We start from the raw sequence: 18,997 nt of genomic DNA, 5'->3' as shown, positions 1-18,997 counted from the left end.
TGATTCTATTATTTAAGGTAGCATCTTTAGTCCAGTTGTTTGAGCACAAAGTCCCCTTTTCCTGGTTCAGCAGGTGTGTTGAGGTGTTTTTTTTCCTCAGGAATTGTGACTGTGTGGACCTGAGTCCATGTTCAATGGTATAAAATGCATATTTTTGACACATTACACACTTTATCCTGAAGACTTATTTCTTTCTTTCTTTCTTTCTTTCTTTACGATGCAGAGTCCAAGTGAATGGTAGCTACCAATATCTTTTAAATTACAATCCTTTTTCTCAGTCAGGACAATGTACAAAAAGATGGCGCCGACAAGCGGGTATTTTGATGCACCTGCAATAACCTCTACAGATCTGTGTACGTGACCAATAAACTTTTGATTTGATACCATAGCATATGTATAGCATATGAGCGTAACAATCTATTTGATGTACAATGTACACATGTGCACACCAATCCATAGCTCATATCCCTAGGCTGTGATGTAGAGCTTGGCTTGGGTTGACCCTGATATTGAATCGGGCATGTTTATGGTCTGTCCTTGTGGCTGAATGAGGCCAATGCATGGATGAGAGATAAAACGTAGGGTATAAATGTAACCTTTTTGAAATGTCATCTCACCCCTACATTTTGGGGGCAGTTGTCAGTTACATGTGTTTGTCTGGGCTCCTGAGTGGCGCAGTGGTCTAAGACACTGCATCTCAGTGTTAGAGGCATTACTGCAGTACCTGGTTCAAATCCAGGCCGTGTCACATCCGGCCATGATTGAGATCCCGTAGGGCGGCGCACAATTGGCCCAGCGTCGTCCGGGTTTTGCCGGGGTAGGCCGTCGTTGTAAATAAGAATTTGTTCTACTTGACAGATTCTATTTTAGTTTGCATTTAAAATGACACGTTATTCCCCATGAGGCAGCCTATAGGGAGGAGGTCAGACCTGGCAGTGTGGTGCCAGACAACAACCTCGCCCTCAATGTCAGCAAGACAAATGAGCTGATTGTGGACGACAGTAAACGAAAGGGCGAGCACACCCTTATTCACATCGATGGGACTTTAGTGGAGCGGGTCGAGAGCTTCAAGTTCCTCGGTGTCCACATCACTAAGGAATGAACATGTTTCACACACACCCCCACAGTTGTGATTAAGGCACAACAATGTCTCATCACTCTCAGGAGGCTGAAAAGATTTGACATGGGCCCTCAGATTCTCAAAACATTACACAGAGAGCGTGTTGACTATCATTTTTTTTATACAGCGGCTGCCTCACCGCTTTGTACGGCAACTGCAAGGCACCCGACCCGACCCGACTGCTAAACAAGGCTGCAAAATAGTTAATAAAATGGCTATCCAGACTACCTGCGTTGACCTTCTTTTTTTTTTTACTAACTTTCTTGCACCGACTCTGCACACAATCACAAATACTGACACACACACACACACACACACACACACACACACCCTTGCACATTACACATGCATACTAATGCCACACACATACTTTCACACTCACCACATGCTGCTACTGCTCTACATAGACTGATCTGTAGCAGCTGCGTATTACAGTGCATTCGGAAGGTATTCAGACCCCTTCACTCCTGTGTTGTCTTGGCTGTGTGCTTAGGGTCGTTGTCCTGTTGGAATGTGAACCTTTGCTCCAGTCTTAGGTCCTCAGTGCTCTGGAGCAGGTTTTCATCAAGGATCTCTCTGTACTTTGCTCTGTTCATCTTTCCCTTCATCCTGACTAGTCTCCCAGTCCCTACCACTGAACAACATCCCCACAACCTGATGCTGCCACCACCATGCTTCACCGTAGGGATGGTATTGGTCAGGTGATGAGTGGTGCCTGGTTTTCTCCAGACGTGACACTTGGCATTCAGGCCAAAGAGATCCATCTTGGTTCCATCAGACTGGAGAATCTTGTTTCTCATGGTCAGAGTCCTTTAGGGGCCTTTTGGCAAACTCCAAGCGGTCTGTTGTGCCTTTGTCTGGCCACTATCATAAAGGCCTAATTGGTGGAGTGTTACAGAGATGGTTGTCCTTCTGGAAGATTCTCCCATCTCCACAGAGGAACTCTTGTGATCTGTCAGTGACCATTAGGTTTTTGGTCACCTCCCTAACCAAGGCCCTTCTCCCCTGATTGCTCAGTTTGGCCGGGCAGCCAGCTCTAGGGAGAGTCTTGGTGGGTCCAAACTACTTCCATTTAAGAATGATGGAGGTCACTGTGTTCTTAGGGACCTTCGATGCTCAACACAATCCTGTCTCTGAGCTCTACGGGCAATTCCTTTGACCTCATGGCTTTGTTTTTGCTCTGACATGCACGGTCAACTGTGGTGTCTGGACCTTATATAGACAAGTGTGTGCCTTTTCCAAATCATGTCCAATTTAATTGACCACAGGTGGACTCCAAGTTGTAGAAACATCTCAAGGATGATCCATGGAAACAGGATGCACCTGAGCTCAATTTTGTGTCTCATAGCAAAGGAAGGGTCAAAATACTTATTTATGTAAATATGTTAAGTTTTTATCAACATTTCAAAAATGTCTAAACCTGTTTTTTTTGCTTTGTCATTATGGGGTATTGTGTGTAGATCGACATGTTTTAGAATAAGGTTGTAACTATTGATGCACAGAAATAACATTTTGGGCCGATTATGATAATTTCCTTGACAAAGAAAGCAATACCGATTATTTAAAATTTTTGCTGCCTTTTAAGCATTCTAGTACAGTTACATAGTTAACATATACACATTGATGCATTGGTCTAAGGCACTGCATCTCAGTGCAAGAGGTGTCACTACAGCCCCTGGTTCGAATCCAGGCTGTATTACATCCGGCCGTGATTGGAAGACCCATAGGGCGACGTACAATTTGGCCCATCGTCGTCCGGGTTTAGCCGGGATAGGTGACGGCATAAATGACTTGCCTAGTTAAATAAAGGTTACACACACACACACCACACTGACCAAAAAGTTATTTTGTTGCCATTTACGTATGTCCCCTTTATCATAATCAAAACCTATTTCTTTCACTTACTTCCTGTGCTGTTTCATTGTTCATTTGTTCAGGCGTTTCATTCTCAACTAGGATATCTATGGATAGCCGTTTGGGTCTTTTGCGTGTCAAAAAAAGCTACACGTCAAATAAGCTCGTTGACCAATCAGGACCTGAATATGATTGCACGTCACATAATTTAACACGTTCCTTAATTTTTTACCTAGTTATTACACATTGATTACACTCGCACGTATTTCATATGTCACAACGATTCATCGATACGTATGCTATGATGCTGGTAAAGTTGTCTCACGCACCTACAGTGCTGGTCTTTAAAAAAATGTAATAAAAAGCGAGCTAGCTAGCTCGCTTGTTATTTGTTATTCACTGTGTAGTTTCTCCTCATGTCACTTTTTATTTTAACTGTGTAGTTTTGGAAAATTACCCATAAGAAGCATTTAATTGTTAGTCTTCACCTGTTGTTTACAAATACATTTTGATGAATGTATTTATTGCACTCCTTTTGACCAGGATCCTGAAGTGCAGTGCACTATGAAGGGAATTGGGTGCCATTTGGGACTTATACCATAGTTGATATTGCTTACAATGACATCCCAGTAACTGACAGTGATTTTATTTTCACAGAGTTGAACATGGAGTACAACCCCTCTGACCATCCTCGTGCCAGCACTATATTCCTCAGTAAATCTCAGCCGGATGGTGAGTTGGTCTCAATAAATCAATGAATCTCAGACTCTTTGGAATCACTCAACAGGTGCATTTTAACATGGACTTTACCTAAGGCCTTTCGGGAAGACCAATTGTTTTTCTGATCAAGAAATAAACCCAGGTTTATTAGTGAAAACTCCTGGCCCCGTATTCATAAAGCTTCTCGGTGTAGGGATCTGTTTTGCCTTTTTGATCATAATGAATAAAATTACATGGACGGGGGACCTGATCCTAGATCAGCACACCTACTCTGAGACGCTTGATACAAACTGCAGTACAGCATAACCTCTAACACAATACATTACAAAATATGCTATTACAATCCCAGATCACACAGCTTCCATTGAACACAGTCAGCTTTGATCTCTGTGGTAATGTATGCCTTGCCCTGGGGTGTTTCACTACCAGCAGTTTCAGTACCAGCAGCCTCTGGATCCTCATACTATCACACTATTACTGTGTGTTTTTTTTCTCTGATAAATATGAGCATTTTTCTAGGAACAACGCCTGCTTATGACTGATATGACATGCTTAGTTGTGTTATACTGTAACAAGACAGTACTGGCAGCAGAGCAGGTTAAGATACACCATTGTCCAGAAGCTGCATCAAAGAAAAGATGACATTTGATACATACCCATGTGTTAAAGTGAGAGCCAATGATAGTTGTGTGTTGTTGAGTTGGACAGGTAAATGAAGTAGATGGATTTTGGTTCTCTTTCAGTGGAGTTGCCTAGCAAGAATGGTGAGTATAAGCTTAGGCTACTACCTGTCACGGAGAGCTTCTGCTTCCCCCTAGCTGCAGAGTGGAGTCTGTCTATCATGTTCTCAGTGTCTAACCAGCATTAGGGGTGAATCCTAGCTTCCACTTAAGTGAATGCTTTACTTTAATAGTTAGGTCAAAATGTAACTTGACATTAATGTGTATGTGGAAGTTAGGACTTGCCTTTATGATTTAACCAGCTCTGATAATGTGATAATAACCGCGTTGTCCTCTTTGTGCACACTTTGAAATGCTTCTCTCTGTACCAGTTTGTCGCAAATATTCCAGGTAGGATCCCCAAGAAGCCTTGCTGTTTCAGTGCAGCATGTCTTGCCGATCATGCTGGCAAATCTACCATGATGCTTTTTTTTTTTTCTATTGCCTTGCGTAATTTCTAGGGCAATGCTGATAACCAAGGATCAAAGCCTTTCTCGCTCTTTCTCTTTTTATCTCTGTTAAGTGCGTGAAAAAAGAAAGAGCCTCTTCATCAATCATGTGAGTGTTAAATGCTTATTAAATATAGGCATCTGTTATTACACGATGTTGGAAAGTTAGTCTTTGTAGCTGATTCATAATGTTAATGATAATGCCTTGTGTTGTTTTACAAGTTAACACACATTGACGAGTCAAAGGTAATGCACAACATTATGTCCTCCATGGATCCATTCAGTTGCAACTCGTGTGACATCCTGTTTAATTAATACAGTTCGCGCCGGCTTGCATCATTCATGGTAACGTGTTAGGAGTGAAGGAATCTCTGCATTATTGCAAAAGATTAACAGTCCTTAGCTAGCCGATACATTATTGCATTTCATGTCTTCATTTGTCATGCATGTCCATCGCGTGCTCCGTTTGACGAAGTAGCCTACTGTAGAAACCTTACTTCATGTATCAATATGCCCTCTAACAGTCCGCTTTTATATTTGTAGCCATATGTGTATTTGTAATTCTATTTCATTATCGTAGCATGGATCAAGGAGACAAAAACACAGCTCCTGTTCCACCATCTTCCTAGATGACAACACTGTTAGTCAGCCCAACCTTAAATTCACCATCAAATGGTGAGTATATGTCCCAGTTACATTTTCAGGAGTTGACCTATGGGACAGTACAGAAAGTCCTTGTTATGACAAATGCCTCAACCACGACCTGTTTTTCCTTCTCTACAGTGTATCCCTTGCAATATATTACCATATAAAGAACAGGTAAGAATACCCTATCACTTTGAGCAAGCAATGCCTTGAATGGAGAGTTTGTCTAGCTAGTGTAACAGTTCAGTAAAACATTTTACCTTTCCTGAATGGCCTGTTTCAGGTACACAGATGGAGGAATGCAGCAAGACATTTTTGACGAGAAGCTTCACCCTCTCTCGGTAATAGCCGACGCAATCCGTGCAGGTGTTCATATTGACCCACTGTGTTTATGCGTGTACGACTCTATAAAATGTAGTTTTTATACTCTGTATTTATACTCTGTTCATAAAGCCTTCACGTTCTTCTACTCCCACAGAAATCCGAAGTGCCGTCTGACTATGACAAACACAACCCAGAGCAGAAGCAGATCTACCGCTTCGTCCGGACGCTGTTCAGCGCTGCTCAGCTCACTGCAGAATGTGCCATTGTTACACTGGTAAAGGAGGGGGATGGTTGACTCCCTTGTTTGTGTCCCAAATGGCACCCTATAACCGATATAGTGCACTAATCGCAGTGCCATTAGAGATTCTGGGTTCGAGTCCAGGCTCTGTTGCAGCTGGCCGTGACCGGGAGACCCGTGGGGCGGTGCACAATTGGCCCAGCGTCGTCCGGGTTAGGGGAGGGTTTGGCCGACAGGGATGTCCTTGTCCCATTGCGCACTAGTGACTCCTGTGGCGGCTCAGTGACATAGTGATGGTGAAAGGCTGATCTCTCACCTTACACGGCTCAGTGACACTGCACGCTGAAACGGTCGCCAGGTGTACGGTGTTTCCTCAGACACATTGGTGCGGCTGGCTTCCGGGTTAAGTGGACATTGTGTCAAGAAGCAAACTTGGATGGGTTGTGTTTCAGAGGACGCACGGTTCTCGACATGCGCCTCTCCCGAGTCCTTACAGGAGTTGCAGCGGTGAGACGAGACCGTAACTACCAACTGGATACCATAAAATTGGAGAAAAAAATAAGTATAAAACATGTCAAATTCAAATTATTTAGCAAAGCATATGGCACAATTTTATTGTTTTCTTTATTTTCAGATGGCCAGGGGCACACCAGCACTCAAACATTATTTACAAAAGATGCGTTTGTTTAGTGAGTCTGCCAGACCAGAGGCATTAGGGGTGACCACGTGTCCTCTTGATAAGTGCATGAATTTGACTATTTTCCTGTCCTGCAAAGCATTTAAAATGTAATGAGTACTTTTGATTGTCAGGGAAAATGTATAGAGTGAAAAGTAATGTACAGACCCCCCAAAAAAAAATAAATAAAACGACTTAAGTACTTTAGTAGTACTTTAAAGTATTTTTTTACTTAAGTACTTTACACCACTGCTCATCAGATACCTTCTCAGACTGGGCAGACAGAAGTCCTCTCCACCAAGTTATTTTATCCCCTTTAGCGCCATGTTTGATCATCTGGTGTCCTGTTGGTCACTGTCTCAGTATGTCTATCCCCAGTCAGACACAGGCTTGGAGTGTTCCAGTCTCAGGCTGATCACCATGTGAGCTGCCTAACTAGCCTGTGTGTGCATCCCAAAATGCACCCTATTTAGTGCACTACTTTTTACCAGGGCCAATAGGTCAATATAGGGAATAGGTTGCCAGATTAAGCCTCCTAACTAACCTGTGTCTGTAGGCTGCTGGCAGACAGATTCAGAGACTGTCAAGAGCAGCAGTGGAGGAAAACTAGGCCAACCGCCAGTGGCCAGTGGCCAAAGCCAGTAAGCCACTGAGTCATCGATGTACGGTATAAGGCCTGCGGCTAATACTCTACTTCCTGTGGAATACACAGTAGGTCTGTAGCCAGACCAGAGAAACTACTCTACTGACTGTGGAATACACAGTCGGTCTGTAGCCAGACCAGAGAAACTACTCTACTGCCTGTGGAATACACAGTCGGTCTGCTGCCAGAGCAGAGAAACTACTCTACTGCCTGTGGAATACACAGTCGGTCTGTAGCCAGAGCAGAGAAACTACTCTACTGCCTGTGGAATACACAGTCGGTCTGTAACCAGAGCAGAGAAACTACTCTACTGCCTGTGGAATATACAGTCGGTCTGCTGCCAGAGCAGAGAAACTACTCTACTGCCTGTGGAATACACAGTCGGTCTGCTGCCAGAGCAGAGAAACTACTCTACTGCCTGTGGAATACACAGTCGGTCTGCTGCCAGAGCAGAGAAACTACTCTACTGCCTGTGGAATACACAGTCGGTCTGCTGCCAGAGCAGAGAAACTACTCTACTGCCTGTGGAATACACAGTCGGTCTGCTGCCAGACCAGAGAAACTACTCTACTGCCTGTGGAATATACAGTCGGTCTGCTGCCAGACCAGAGAAACTACTCTACTGCCTGTGGAATATACAGTCGGTCTGCTGCCAGAGCAGAGAAGGGCTAATATTAGGATCAGAGAAATGCATTTTCCACACACCACGTGACATTTCGATGCACCAATGTTGTGGCCTTGTCTTCAATTTACACACATCCTTGGCTTGTCTCCTGAGAGCGCCCTGGGGGCTGAAGGAAGCTGTGAGAGAGGGAGTAGGGATGGGGGTGTGTTGTGTGCCTCGGGTGAGGATCAGTAGGGTTGAGGGGAGGTCACTGTATGATTCAAGCTTGAGATACGGGTCAGGTTTTGAACATGGCTCTGTGTGTGCGTTATCAGGAGATGAACATACTATTTAGGGAATAGGGTGCCATTTGGGATACAACCAATATCACAACGGTAGTGGCCTCAATTACCTCATGACTTTAGTATTCATTTTCCCATTGTGTTTTTTAGGTGTACGTTGAGAGGCTGCTGACGTATGCAGACATAGACATTGGCCCAGGGAACTGGAAGCGTATGTTGCTGGGAGCCATTCTGCTGGCATCTAAAGTCTGGGACGATCAGGCTGTGTGGAACGTAGACTACTGCCAGATCCTCAAAGACATCACCGTGGAGGACATGTGAGTTAATCAATCAATATATGGAACATGGACTACTGTCAGATCCTCAGACATTTGTGTGTGTGATTTTATACTTCAGTGTCTCACATGTTTGTCACATGTCTAGAGTGTATGTCCATGACTGGAATGGGAACATGATACATTTTATTTTCAGGATGTTATTTTCAAAAGGGACTCTTCTCTTCTGCCGGCTAATTGTAGCTGACCTGTTTTGCTGCTTGCATTTTAAAGTACACACTTTTTCTGAGTAAATACTCAAACTTAAAGCTTTACTGATTTATGGCTGACATTGGACCACATTTTGAAATCAAAAGCATATACACTGACAGTCAAAAGTTTTAAACACCTACTCTTTCAAGGGTTTTTATGAAATAACACATGGAATCATGTAACAGTTGTGGTCAAAAGTTTTTAGAACACCTACTCATTCAAGGGTTTTTCTTTTGTTTTTACTATTTTCTACATTGTAGAATAATAGTGAAGACTATCAAAACTATGAAATAACGCATGGAATCATGTACAGTCGTGGCCAAAAGTTTTGAGAATGACACAAATACTAATTTCCACAAAGTTTGCTGCTTCAGTGTCTTTAGATATTTTTGTCAGATGTTACTATGGAATACTGAAGTATAATTACAAGCATTTCATAAGTGTCAAAGGCTTTTATTGACAATTACATGAAGTTGATGCAGAGTCAATTTTTGCAGTGTTGACCCTTCTTATTCAAGACCTCTGCAATCCGCCCTGGCATGCTGTCAATTAACTTCTGGGCCACACTGATGGCAGCCCATTCTTGGATAATCAATGCTTGGAGTTTGTCAGAATTTGTGGGGTTTTGTTTGTCCACCTGCCTCTTGAGGATTGACTACAAATTCTCAATGGGATTAATGTCTGGGGAGTTTCCTTGCCATGGACCCAAAATATCTATGTTTTGTTCCCCGAGCCACTTATCACTTTTGCCTTATGGCAAGGTGCTCCATCATGCTGGAAAAAGGCATTGTTCGTCACCAAACTGTTCCTGGATGGTTGGGAGAAGTTGCTCTCAGAGGATGTGTTGGTACCATTCTTTATTCATGGCTATGTTCTTAGGCAAAATTGTGAGTGAGCCCACTCCCTTGGCTGAGAAGCAACCCCACACATGAATTGTCTCAGGATGCTTTACTGTTGGCATGACACAGGACTGATGGTAGCTCTCACCTTGTCTTCTCCGGACAAGCTTTTTCCCGGATGCCCCAAACAATCGGAAAGGGGATTCATCAGAGAAAATGACTTTACCCCCGTCCTCAGCAGTCCAATCCCTGTACATTTAGCAGAATATCAGTCTGTCCCCCTGATGCTTTTCCTGTAGAGAAGTGGCTTCTTTGCTGCCCTTGACACCAGGCCTTCCTCCAAAAGTCTTCGCCTCACTGTGCGTGCAGATGCACTCACACCTGCCAGCTGCCATTCCTGAGCAAGCTCTGTCCTGGTGGTGCCCCGATCCCGCAGCTGAATCAACTTTAGGAGATGGTCCTGGCGCTTGCTGGACTTTCTTGGGCGCCCTGAAGCCTTCTTCACAACAATTGAACCGCTCTCCTTGAAGTTCTTGATGATCCGATAAATGGTTGATTTAGGTGCAATCTTACTGGCAGCAATATCCTTGCCTGTGAAGCCCTTTTGTGCAAAGCAATGATGACGGCACGTGTTTCCTTGCAGGTAACCATGGTTGACAGAGGAAGAACAATGATTCCAAGCACCACCCTTTTGAAGCTTCCAGTCTGTTATTCGAACTCAATCAGCATGACAGTGCTCTCCAGCCTTGTCCTCGTCAACACTCACACCTGTGTTAACGAGAGAATCACTGACATGATGTCAGCTGGTCCTTTTGTGGCAGGGCTGAAATGCAGTGGAAATTATTTTGGGGGATTCAGTTAATTTGCATGGCAAATAGGGACTTTGCAATTAATTGCAGTTCATCTCATCACTCTTCATAACATTCTGGAGTATATGCAAATTGCCATCAAACAAACTGAGGCAGCAGACTGTCTCATTCTCAAAACATTTGGCTAAGACTGTAGTAACCAACGTAGTGTTAAATCAAAATATAGTTGATATTCTTCAATGTAGACAGCCTTTTGCCTTGACAGCTTTGCACACTCTTCGGCTTTCTCTCAACCAGCTTCATGAGGTAGTTCCCTGGAATGCATTTAAATTAACAGGTGTGGCTTCTTAAAAGTTCATGTGACATTTATTTCCTCCTTAATGAATTGGTACAAGGTAGGGGTGGGTGGTATACAGAAGATGGCCATATTTGGTAAAAGACAAAGTCTATATTATTGCAAGAACGGCTCAAATAACCAAAGAGAAATGACAGTCCGTTACTTTAAGATATGAAGGTCAGTCAATAAGGAACATTTTGAAAGTTTCTTCAAGTGGAGTTGCAAAAATCATCAAGCGCTATGATGAAACTGGCTCTCACGAGGACCGCCACAGGAAAGGAATATCCAGAATTACCTCTGCTGCAGAAGATAAGTTAATTCGTGTTATCAGTCTCAGAAATTGCAGCCCAAAGAAATGCTTCATTAGAGTTAAAGTAAAAGTCGCATCGACTGTTCAGAGGAGGCTGTGTGAATCAGACCTTCATTGTGGAATTGCTGCAAAGAAATCACTACTGAAGGACACCAATAAGAAGAAGAGTTTCTTGCTTGGGCCAAGAAACACGAGTGATGGACATTATACCGGTGGAAATGTGTCCTTTGGTTCTAACCGCTGTGTCTTTGTGAGATGCGGTGTGGGTGAACGGATGATCTCTGCATGTGTATTTCCCACCGTAAAGCATGGAGGAGGATGTGTTATGGAGTGGGGGTGCTTTTGCTGGTGACACTCTGTCATTTTATTTTGAATTCAATGCACACTTAACCAGCATGGCTATCACAGCATTCTGCAGTGATACACCATCCCATCTGGTTTGTGCTTAGTGGGACTATCATTTGCTTTTCAACAAGACAATGCCCCAACAAATCTCCAGGCTGTGTAAGAGCTATTTGACCAAGGAGAGTGATGGAGTGCTGCATCAGATGACCTGGCCTCCACAATCCCCCGACCACAACCAAATTGAGATAGTTTGGGATGAGTTGGACTGCAGAGTGAAGGAAAAACAGGCAACAAGTGCTCAGCATTTGTGGGAACGCCTTCTAGACTGTTGGAAAAGCATTCCAGAAGAAGCTGGTTGAGAGAATGCCAAGAGTGTGCAAAGTTGTCATCACTTTTTTTTGGTTAACACATAATACAATGAGTAGTTGTTCTAAAACTTTTGACCGGTACTGTACATTCATGTTTTCACACCAACGTTTTGGATACATGCCCCTAATATATTGGTTTTGATCTCTAGGACAGTGAGCTGTCTACGTAACATTGCCATCAATTGTTGTGAAAATAAACATATTTTCTCACTTTTTTTTCTGAACAGGAACGAGCTGGAGCGTCAGTTTCTGGAGCTTCTTCAGTTCAACATCAACGTTCCGTCTAGTGTTTATGCCAAGTACTACTTTGACCTGCGCTCACTGTCAGAGACCAACAACCTGAGCTTCCCTCTGGAGCCCCTGAGCCAGGACAAAGCCCAGCGACTAGAGGTGAGCCACCACTCAATTTCACTGTTTATCAATGATCACATTTATTTCTAAAGCCCTTTTTACATCAGCAGCTGTCACAAAGGGATTTTATAGTAGAGCACTTTCTGACAACTGCTGTTCTGAGGAAATGGCTTAAGAAATGCATTTGATAGATGAATTGATGGCAGCTGGTCCACTTAATTGCAATGGTTTAACACTTGGAGCTGACGATGTAGTCCATGCCAGATGGTCAATAACAATTCAGTTCAAGCCATACATCTGAGTTTGTTTAGCGATTCATGTTTTTTGTTTGTTCCTGCAGGCGATCTCGAGGTTGTGTGACGACAAGTACAAAGATGCCAGGAGAGCTGGCAAGAAGCGCTCTGCGAGCGTGGACAACCTGGTCGGAGTGCGATGGGTCCCTGCCATCCTCTCCTAACAACCAGGAACATAGACCAGACCTGAGACAGGGCCTCTGGCCAGCATGGGGACAACCAGTCTTTTACCGAGCAAAATTCTAGTAACTTTCCAAAAAATCTCAGATTTTCTAGAAATCCTGCTTGGAAGATTCCCGGAATCAGCAGGACATCTAGAATCCTCCGATCTGGATTTCTGGAAAACCTGAGAATTTGAGGAAAGTTATCGGAATTCTGCTCCCCTAACTTAGACAGACTTTGTCCTCATCACAGATAGATGCCTTTGCAGTGCCGCTGCTCCTGTAACACAGAAGGAAGAACTCACAGGACTGGTACTTCACTAACTGTTAAGAAAAAGAAAGCTTCTTTGTGATATAACATGAAGATTTGACTGTTTGGAGAGCTCATGACATCATAGCTTCCTGTTGACAGAAGTAGCCAGATGATCACCGCGGCAACATGAGCTTTATGCATTGAAGCAGCAAACCAAGATAGAAGTGGTCAGAAAACAAAATGTCAATGTCATTTGACCTCTTACCCTGGATCATGCCAAACGAAAAGGGACTGAAACGAGGAGGGACGACCTGAAATTGTCCAATAAGAAACGTGTGTTTTCAATGCCGTTGCAAAACGCTTTGCTACAGTGTCCACTAATGAATACGACCATGGGTCTGGACTATCCAACCTGGCATGACAGGACAGATGGTTGCCTTTAAAGACGGTTCTGTGGCTTTTGGTGAACAGATTTTTATTTATTTTGTATTCATAGTTGTTTTTGCTACTAAGTGCTACAGCCAACCAAACCCAGGTACAATACTTGATCAGATAAAATAGCCTTCTAGCTGTGCAGGCGTTTCTACTTGATCTACATACACATTCCAGAATCATTTAGTTCTTAACGAACACAATTATTTTGTAAATGTTCAAACAAGTTGGCTATAATTAAAACCTTTCCACTAGTGTACAGTTACTGTGCCTCCCAATACCTAGAATGTTGTATTCAAATCTGCAGCTAAAATCCGAATTGAAAGCTTTTGGAGATATGTGAGTGATTTTCAGCTACTGTGAATGTGTCATCCACAGGATTCAAAGTAGGTTATGTTGACAAGAAAGCAACCAATGAAAGGATAGAAATGGGTTATCATACTTGATACACTGTAGAGCATGACTTGTGTTTTTTGTCTCAGAACTCTGGATGTTTTAAGCTACAATGTTTTTTTTAAGAACAAAAACCTGAACCCTGAGCCAACTTATATATAACATGGCTCCTTCAAACTTTATACAGATTCATTTAGTCTTTTAAGCAATTATTTTTGATTAAAATATTATTGTTAAATTCCTGATGATCAACTTTTATTTGTGTTTTATCATTTGTCAAGAAGACCCCTGACAACTGGAGCACTAGAATTTAATTATTTTGCTAATCAACTTTCTACAGTGTGTAAACAAGTATTAAAGTGATGATGAGATCATTAACTTAATTGTTAAATATTTATATTGAGGTGTTGATCCATGTTTATACTAAAAGAAAATTCCCTTGTTCCCTTATTTTGTGTTTTTTTTTGTACATTTTAAACAGGCTACAAATAAATCTCAGAGGATAACACATTAGTGTTAAAAACACTTATTTCCAATCTGGTTGTCCGACAGTTGTATTCATTTATTTTTATATGTGGAGAACTTGTTAAAGACTGTGTATGCTAATCACTAAATCACCCTATTACCAGTGTATCCGTAGCCAATGGAAATGCTAGCTAGTTAGCTGTGCGCTAGTAGAGGGACAGAAGCTATACTGTTACATATCCAGCATGGAGTAGCAGGCTTGTGTCCCAAATGGCACCCTAATCCCTATATAGTGCACTACTTTTGACCAGGGACCATAGGCTCTGGTCAACAGTAGTGCACTGTACAGGGAATGAGGGTGCCATTTGGGAAGCACCACAATCGTCGTGAATCACTCAGCTATTTACGCACGAACCTTGACGTTCGCGGTCAGTAGGTTCATGGATATTGAGGCTCATGGCTCAGACCATCACCATTGGTGAGAGCTACGTTCTCATTATTGTTCTATAATCTTTAACCCGGTAACCTTCAATCTGAGTACCATTATAGTCACTATGCTACTCTGAGTTCATGTAGACCCAACCAGTTGTCTGAGTAATTTGTTGAAATATCCTAGCAATGCTTTGATGGTAACATGATTTTGGCGTGATGATAATAATAGCACAGAGAGGTCCCTGGTGTCTTGTCACTAAGCTGTTTATAACACTTGAGAGAGATCTATAGTCTAGTGGACACACACACACACAGGGGAACAGCTAGGGAACTTACGCTGGAGCCACTTGTCTACGACTCAATGAGACCGTTGGATTTGAATTGAATCGAAGTGAATTGGTTGAATAGAATTGGATTGATCAGACTGAAATAGACCCTCGCTGAGTAACCTGGATTGGAGGAAGGTATACAGACCGTGGGATGAGCTGCTTGTTTACACCATGGAGAAGACGCGCCTAATGGAAATGCTCTTTATTACTTTCAATCACAACGTCACTTTCCTGGGTAGGTAAACATAATGTGCATGGTATATGTATGAGATAGTTGATGTTTCTCGGGCCTTTATGCAACATATTTTTGAGTGCAGTCAGACCATTAAATTACTTATTTGATTCACAGGTTTTCCGCACCAACAAAATGTTTAGGGGAGAGCGTGATGGTCTTCTTTTGATAGTTAATGTTACTAGCAAATAGCTTTGTTTTCAATATTGGTGTCTAACGTTAAAATAGTGTGTAAGTGAATATTTAATTGATTGGCTCTTGATGCAGGGAAGACGTGGTTGATCTTAATGGTGGTCCTGAGACTACTCATCCTCCTGTTCTCTGGCTATCCCCTCTTCCGGGACGAGCAGGAGCACTTTGTGTGCAACACCATCCAGCCGGGCTGCACCAACGTCTGCTTCGACACCTTTGCTCCCCTCTCCCTCTTCCGCTTCTGGCTGTTCCAACTGATCATGCTCTGTCTCCCTCATATAATGTTCATGTTGTATATCGTCCACAAAGTATCGTCAGCGCTTCGTATCGGAGGGAACTATTTCCCCGGCAGCAGAAGTCCGGCAGGGGCTCTGTGTACCCATCAACATTCCCTACCAAAAGGGACGCCTAACTTTCTAAGGGCCTACCTCCTGGACCTGCTACTGCGTATCTTACTGGAGGTAGCGTTCAGTACCGGACAGTACTACCTCTATGGCTTCTCTGTCCCCAGGCGCTTCCAGTGCTATGAGTCCCCCTGTACGTCCATGGTGGAGTGCTACATATCCAGCCCCACAGAGAAGACCATCATGCTCAACTTCATGCTGGGGGCTGCATCCCTGTCTCTGCTACTGAGTCTGGCGGACTTGATGTGCTCCGTGCAGCGCATGGTGACACAGGGGAGGAGAGAGGAGGAGCTGAAGGAAGGCGGACTGTTCATGAATGAAGGAGTTGGGGAGGATATTGAAGTCCTGTATGCCCAGAACGCTCTTAAAACTGTCCTAAAGAGAGGACAAAGTCACATTGACAAACCGACCTCGAGGTGTATCCCAAACAGTGACCTTTCACACGGACGAGTGAGAATAAACAATGAGACCCAGGTAAGGGTGGCTGCCCCACCCCTGCAGGGGAGAAGGCCACCACGGAGAGCTGCAAGGATGGAGCCTCCGCCGCCATTGAACGGTCGCTTTGTTCATCCAAACCACATCTCCCATTCATCTCCAGTCCCCCTCTCCCGGGGGTTAGAGAGAAACCCAGTGGTAGTCTCACGCCAGTCTACCCCCTCGCCAATGAACAGTGGCCGGAGGCACGGCTGCTACAACGTGGTAGACTCAACACTCCTGGAGCAGCATTATGATAGTGCAGAGTCCCGTGACAGACTCCAGGAGGAAGTCATCCTGCAGGAAGTGGGGGTAAGGGGCACGTCAAGCTCCTCCAGTGGTTCTTCTTCCTCGTCAGATGCAGAATAAAGTTTATTTTAATTGTTTAAATGTATGTAATTCTGTGCAAGGGCGAAACACAACAATGTGACTGTCTTTTTTTTAGTTAAACATTATTGATGATTTACTCATTACTTACACTTCAATGAATTTTCCTCCTGAATGTAATAATGGGCTATACATTACATTTTGCTGACTTTATACTTAGTGACCACATTCTGTCTATAGAGCTGTTTGTGTTGGCTTACAGAATTAGAATGAGTGACTCAAACAATGCCAGTTGACCTTCAAGGACAATGGTGGCAGCACACAGCTGTTGTTCAGCTCAAATGTTTTTTTTTCATTGGTTTCACCAACAACAGTCAGACAAGACTGACATGCTCCGGCCCCGCCAACGTCACTTGGAGAACTGAGAGTCACAAAGGAACATTACTCTGCTGTGGCATCCAAGGAAACCGTAGACCCGAAAGAGACCTCGGGAGAGGTCAATGGCCTTAAAGGAGGCCCGTGATGGAAGACTTAGGTTTGAGGTGAATGGAAGAGCACCTGACTCCTAGACAAATACACAAGGGCAGAGACCTCAATCCAAGGTGTGTTACAGTGAACTGCACTGTACTCTCAACGATGTTCCCGACCTTTGCGGAGATCAAGTTCACAGTCAATACCGTGGATGACAGCTCAATTGTAGATTTACCTTAAATTAAAAGTCAAGCACAATGCAATGCGCTTTGGATTGAATCCTGTCTAAAGCCTTCATCCAGTATAGCAGTAGTGTAGGATTTCAAACGATCTTGATTTTTTATTTTTTATTCTACTTTATTTTTTATTTATTTTTAAATAAATCATTTCAACTACCATAGGGATTTATGTGTTCTGTTTTTTGAGTGAGTGTACAGACTATATTAAACATTTTAGTACACATGGGACTGCCGTAATTATTACCTTCTTTGAAATCAGGGCTGTAACCATGGTGAGTTTTAGTGAGGTTTGGAATTAAATAATGTTTTTTAAATGCTATTTGGAGAATAGCAAAAACAAGTAAAAATGATCCCGGCTATTATCACTTGGGCTGATGTAGGTTCGTTCACGTCAGGCGATCTACAGGCACCTAGCCTATTAGCTATACAATTGTAATATTATAGCCCTGAAAGGGAGGAAATATGAGGAAATGATTCACACTGACACGTCGCATCAGCGACAAAACAAACACGCATTACATTTGTAGAACTGTATTGTTTGCATTGTAATGTAGGCCTATTGGGAGGATAGGCCATGTGGAGATGTTCATATTGAAACACATCTTGTTTTTTTTAAGGTACTAACTTTGATAAGATTAGTCCATATTTTCTCAGGAGACCACACATGGGGCCCTGACCCCAAGTTTGGGAACTATTCTACGAACCACTATGTCTCTACTTCTCCCACCATGCATTGCAGCCTGCGTCAGTCTCACCACGTCACTGTCTGTCTCATTGGCTAACTCTGTAAAGCAAAGTTATTATGAGCTGTTTTTTGCTCCTGCTGAGGTACACTGTTTAGCGTTAACCAGCTAGAAGGATGAAGTAAGAAGCTAAGTAATAGACCTACCAAAGCCCTTCAACATCAATGCAATATAAGTCTCTGCCAGCAGCTAGCCACTTGACTGACATGCACTACATGCCCAAAAGTATGTGGACACCTGTCCATTGAGAATGTAATTCAAAATCATCGGCATTAATATGGAGTTGGTTCCCCCCATTGCTGGTATAACAGCCTCTTCTCTTCTGGGAAAGCTTTCCACTAGATGTTGGAACATTGCTGCGTGGACTTGCTTCCATTCAGCCACAAGCATAAGTGAGGTCGGGCACTGATGTTGGGCGATTAGGCCTGGCTCCCAGTCGACGTTCCAATTCATCCCAAAGGTGCTCAATGTAGTTGAGGTCAGGGCTCTGTGCACGCCAGTCAAGTTCTTCCACACCGATCTCGACAAACCATTTCTGTATGGACCTCGCTTTGTGCACTTGGGCGTTGTCATGCTGGAACAGGAAAGGGCCTTCCCCAAACTGCTGCCACAAAGTTGGAAGCACAGAATCTTCTAGAATGTCATTGTATGCTGTAGCGTTAAGATTTCTGTTTACTGGAACTAAGGGGCCTAGCCCCGAACCATGAACGACAGCCCCAGACCGTTATTCCTCCTCCACCAAAAATTACAGTTGGCGTTATGCATTGGGGCAGGTAGCTGGAATTCATCCGTGGGACTGCCAGATGGTGAGCGTGATTCATCACTCTAGAAATATGCATTTCCATTGCTTCAGAATCCAATGGCGGCGAACTTTGCACCACTGCAGCCGAGTGATATTACGCATGGTGATCTTAGGCTTTTGTGCGGCTGCTCGGTCACTCGGCAGTCCCATTCTGTGAGCTTGTGTGGCCTACCAC

General features: G+C 43.4%; 2 protein-coding genes across 9 annotated transcripts in view; both read left to right on the top strand.

Moving 5' to 3' along the window:
- The window catches only part of LOC118402168 (cyclin-Y-like), a 48,331-nt gene extending 34,111 nt beyond the window's left edge, over positions 1–14,220 (top strand). For 4 of the 8 annotated variants that reach the window (XM_052477035.1, XM_035800161.2, XM_035800159.2 and 1 more), the window contains exons 2-11: positions 3,632–3,706; positions 4,438–4,458; positions 4,937–4,971; positions 5,443–5,537; positions 5,646–5,681; positions 5,791–5,848; positions 5,986–6,105; positions 8,445–8,611; positions 12,057–12,219; positions 12,521–14,220. In XM_052477035.1, the coding sequence (XP_052332995.1) occupies positions 3,640–3,706; positions 4,438–4,458; positions 4,937–4,971; positions 5,443–5,537; positions 5,646–5,681; positions 5,791–5,848; positions 5,986–6,105; positions 8,445–8,611; positions 12,057–12,219; positions 12,521–12,637 (879 nt within the window). In that variant the 5' untranslated portion in view covers positions 3,632–3,639 and the 3' untranslated portion in view covers positions 12,638–14,220. Of the gene's footprint in view, positions 1–3,631; positions 3,707–4,437; positions 4,459–4,874; positions 5,538–5,645; positions 5,682–5,790; positions 5,849–5,985; positions 6,106–8,444; positions 8,612–12,056; positions 12,220–12,520 lie in introns of those variants that run through there. The other 4 variants (XM_035800163.2, XM_035800160.2, XM_035800164.2 and 1 more) reach the window with 3 other exon arrangements.
- A 722-nt stretch (positions 14,221–14,942) lies between these two features.
- Positions 14,943–17,434, top strand: LOC118401695 (gap junction delta-4 protein-like). Its single transcript, XM_035799274.2, has 2 exons — positions 14,943–15,173; positions 15,438–17,434. The coding sequence occupies exons 1-2, from the start codon at positions 15,110–15,112 to the stop codon at positions 16,607–16,609; spliced, it is 1,236 nt and encodes a 411-aa protein (XP_035655167.1). The 5' UTR covers positions 14,943–15,109; the 3' UTR covers positions 16,610–17,434.
- Positions 17,435–18,997: the final 1,563 nt, after the last annotated feature.

This window comes from Oncorhynchus keta, chromosome 23 (genome assembly GCF_023373465.1).
Source record: "Oncorhynchus keta strain PuntledgeMale-10-30-2019 chromosome 23, Oket_V2, whole genome shotgun sequence".
Classification (NCBI taxonomy): Eukaryota; Metazoa; Chordata; class Actinopteri; order Salmoniformes; family Salmonidae; genus Oncorhynchus; species Oncorhynchus keta.
Note: the sequence above shows the minus strand (reverse complement) of the source record. Positions and strands in the feature narration are given on the sequence as shown.

Coding starts and splice junctions, on each gene's coding strand:
- LOC118401695 (XM_035799274.2), top strand. CDS start 15,110: ATGGAGAAGACGCGCCTAATGGAAATGCTCTTTATTACTTTCAATCAC. Junction 15,174..15,437: donor TCACAACGTCACTTTCCTGG/GTAGGTAAACAT, acceptor CTCTTGATGCAG/GGAAGACGTGGTTGATCTTA.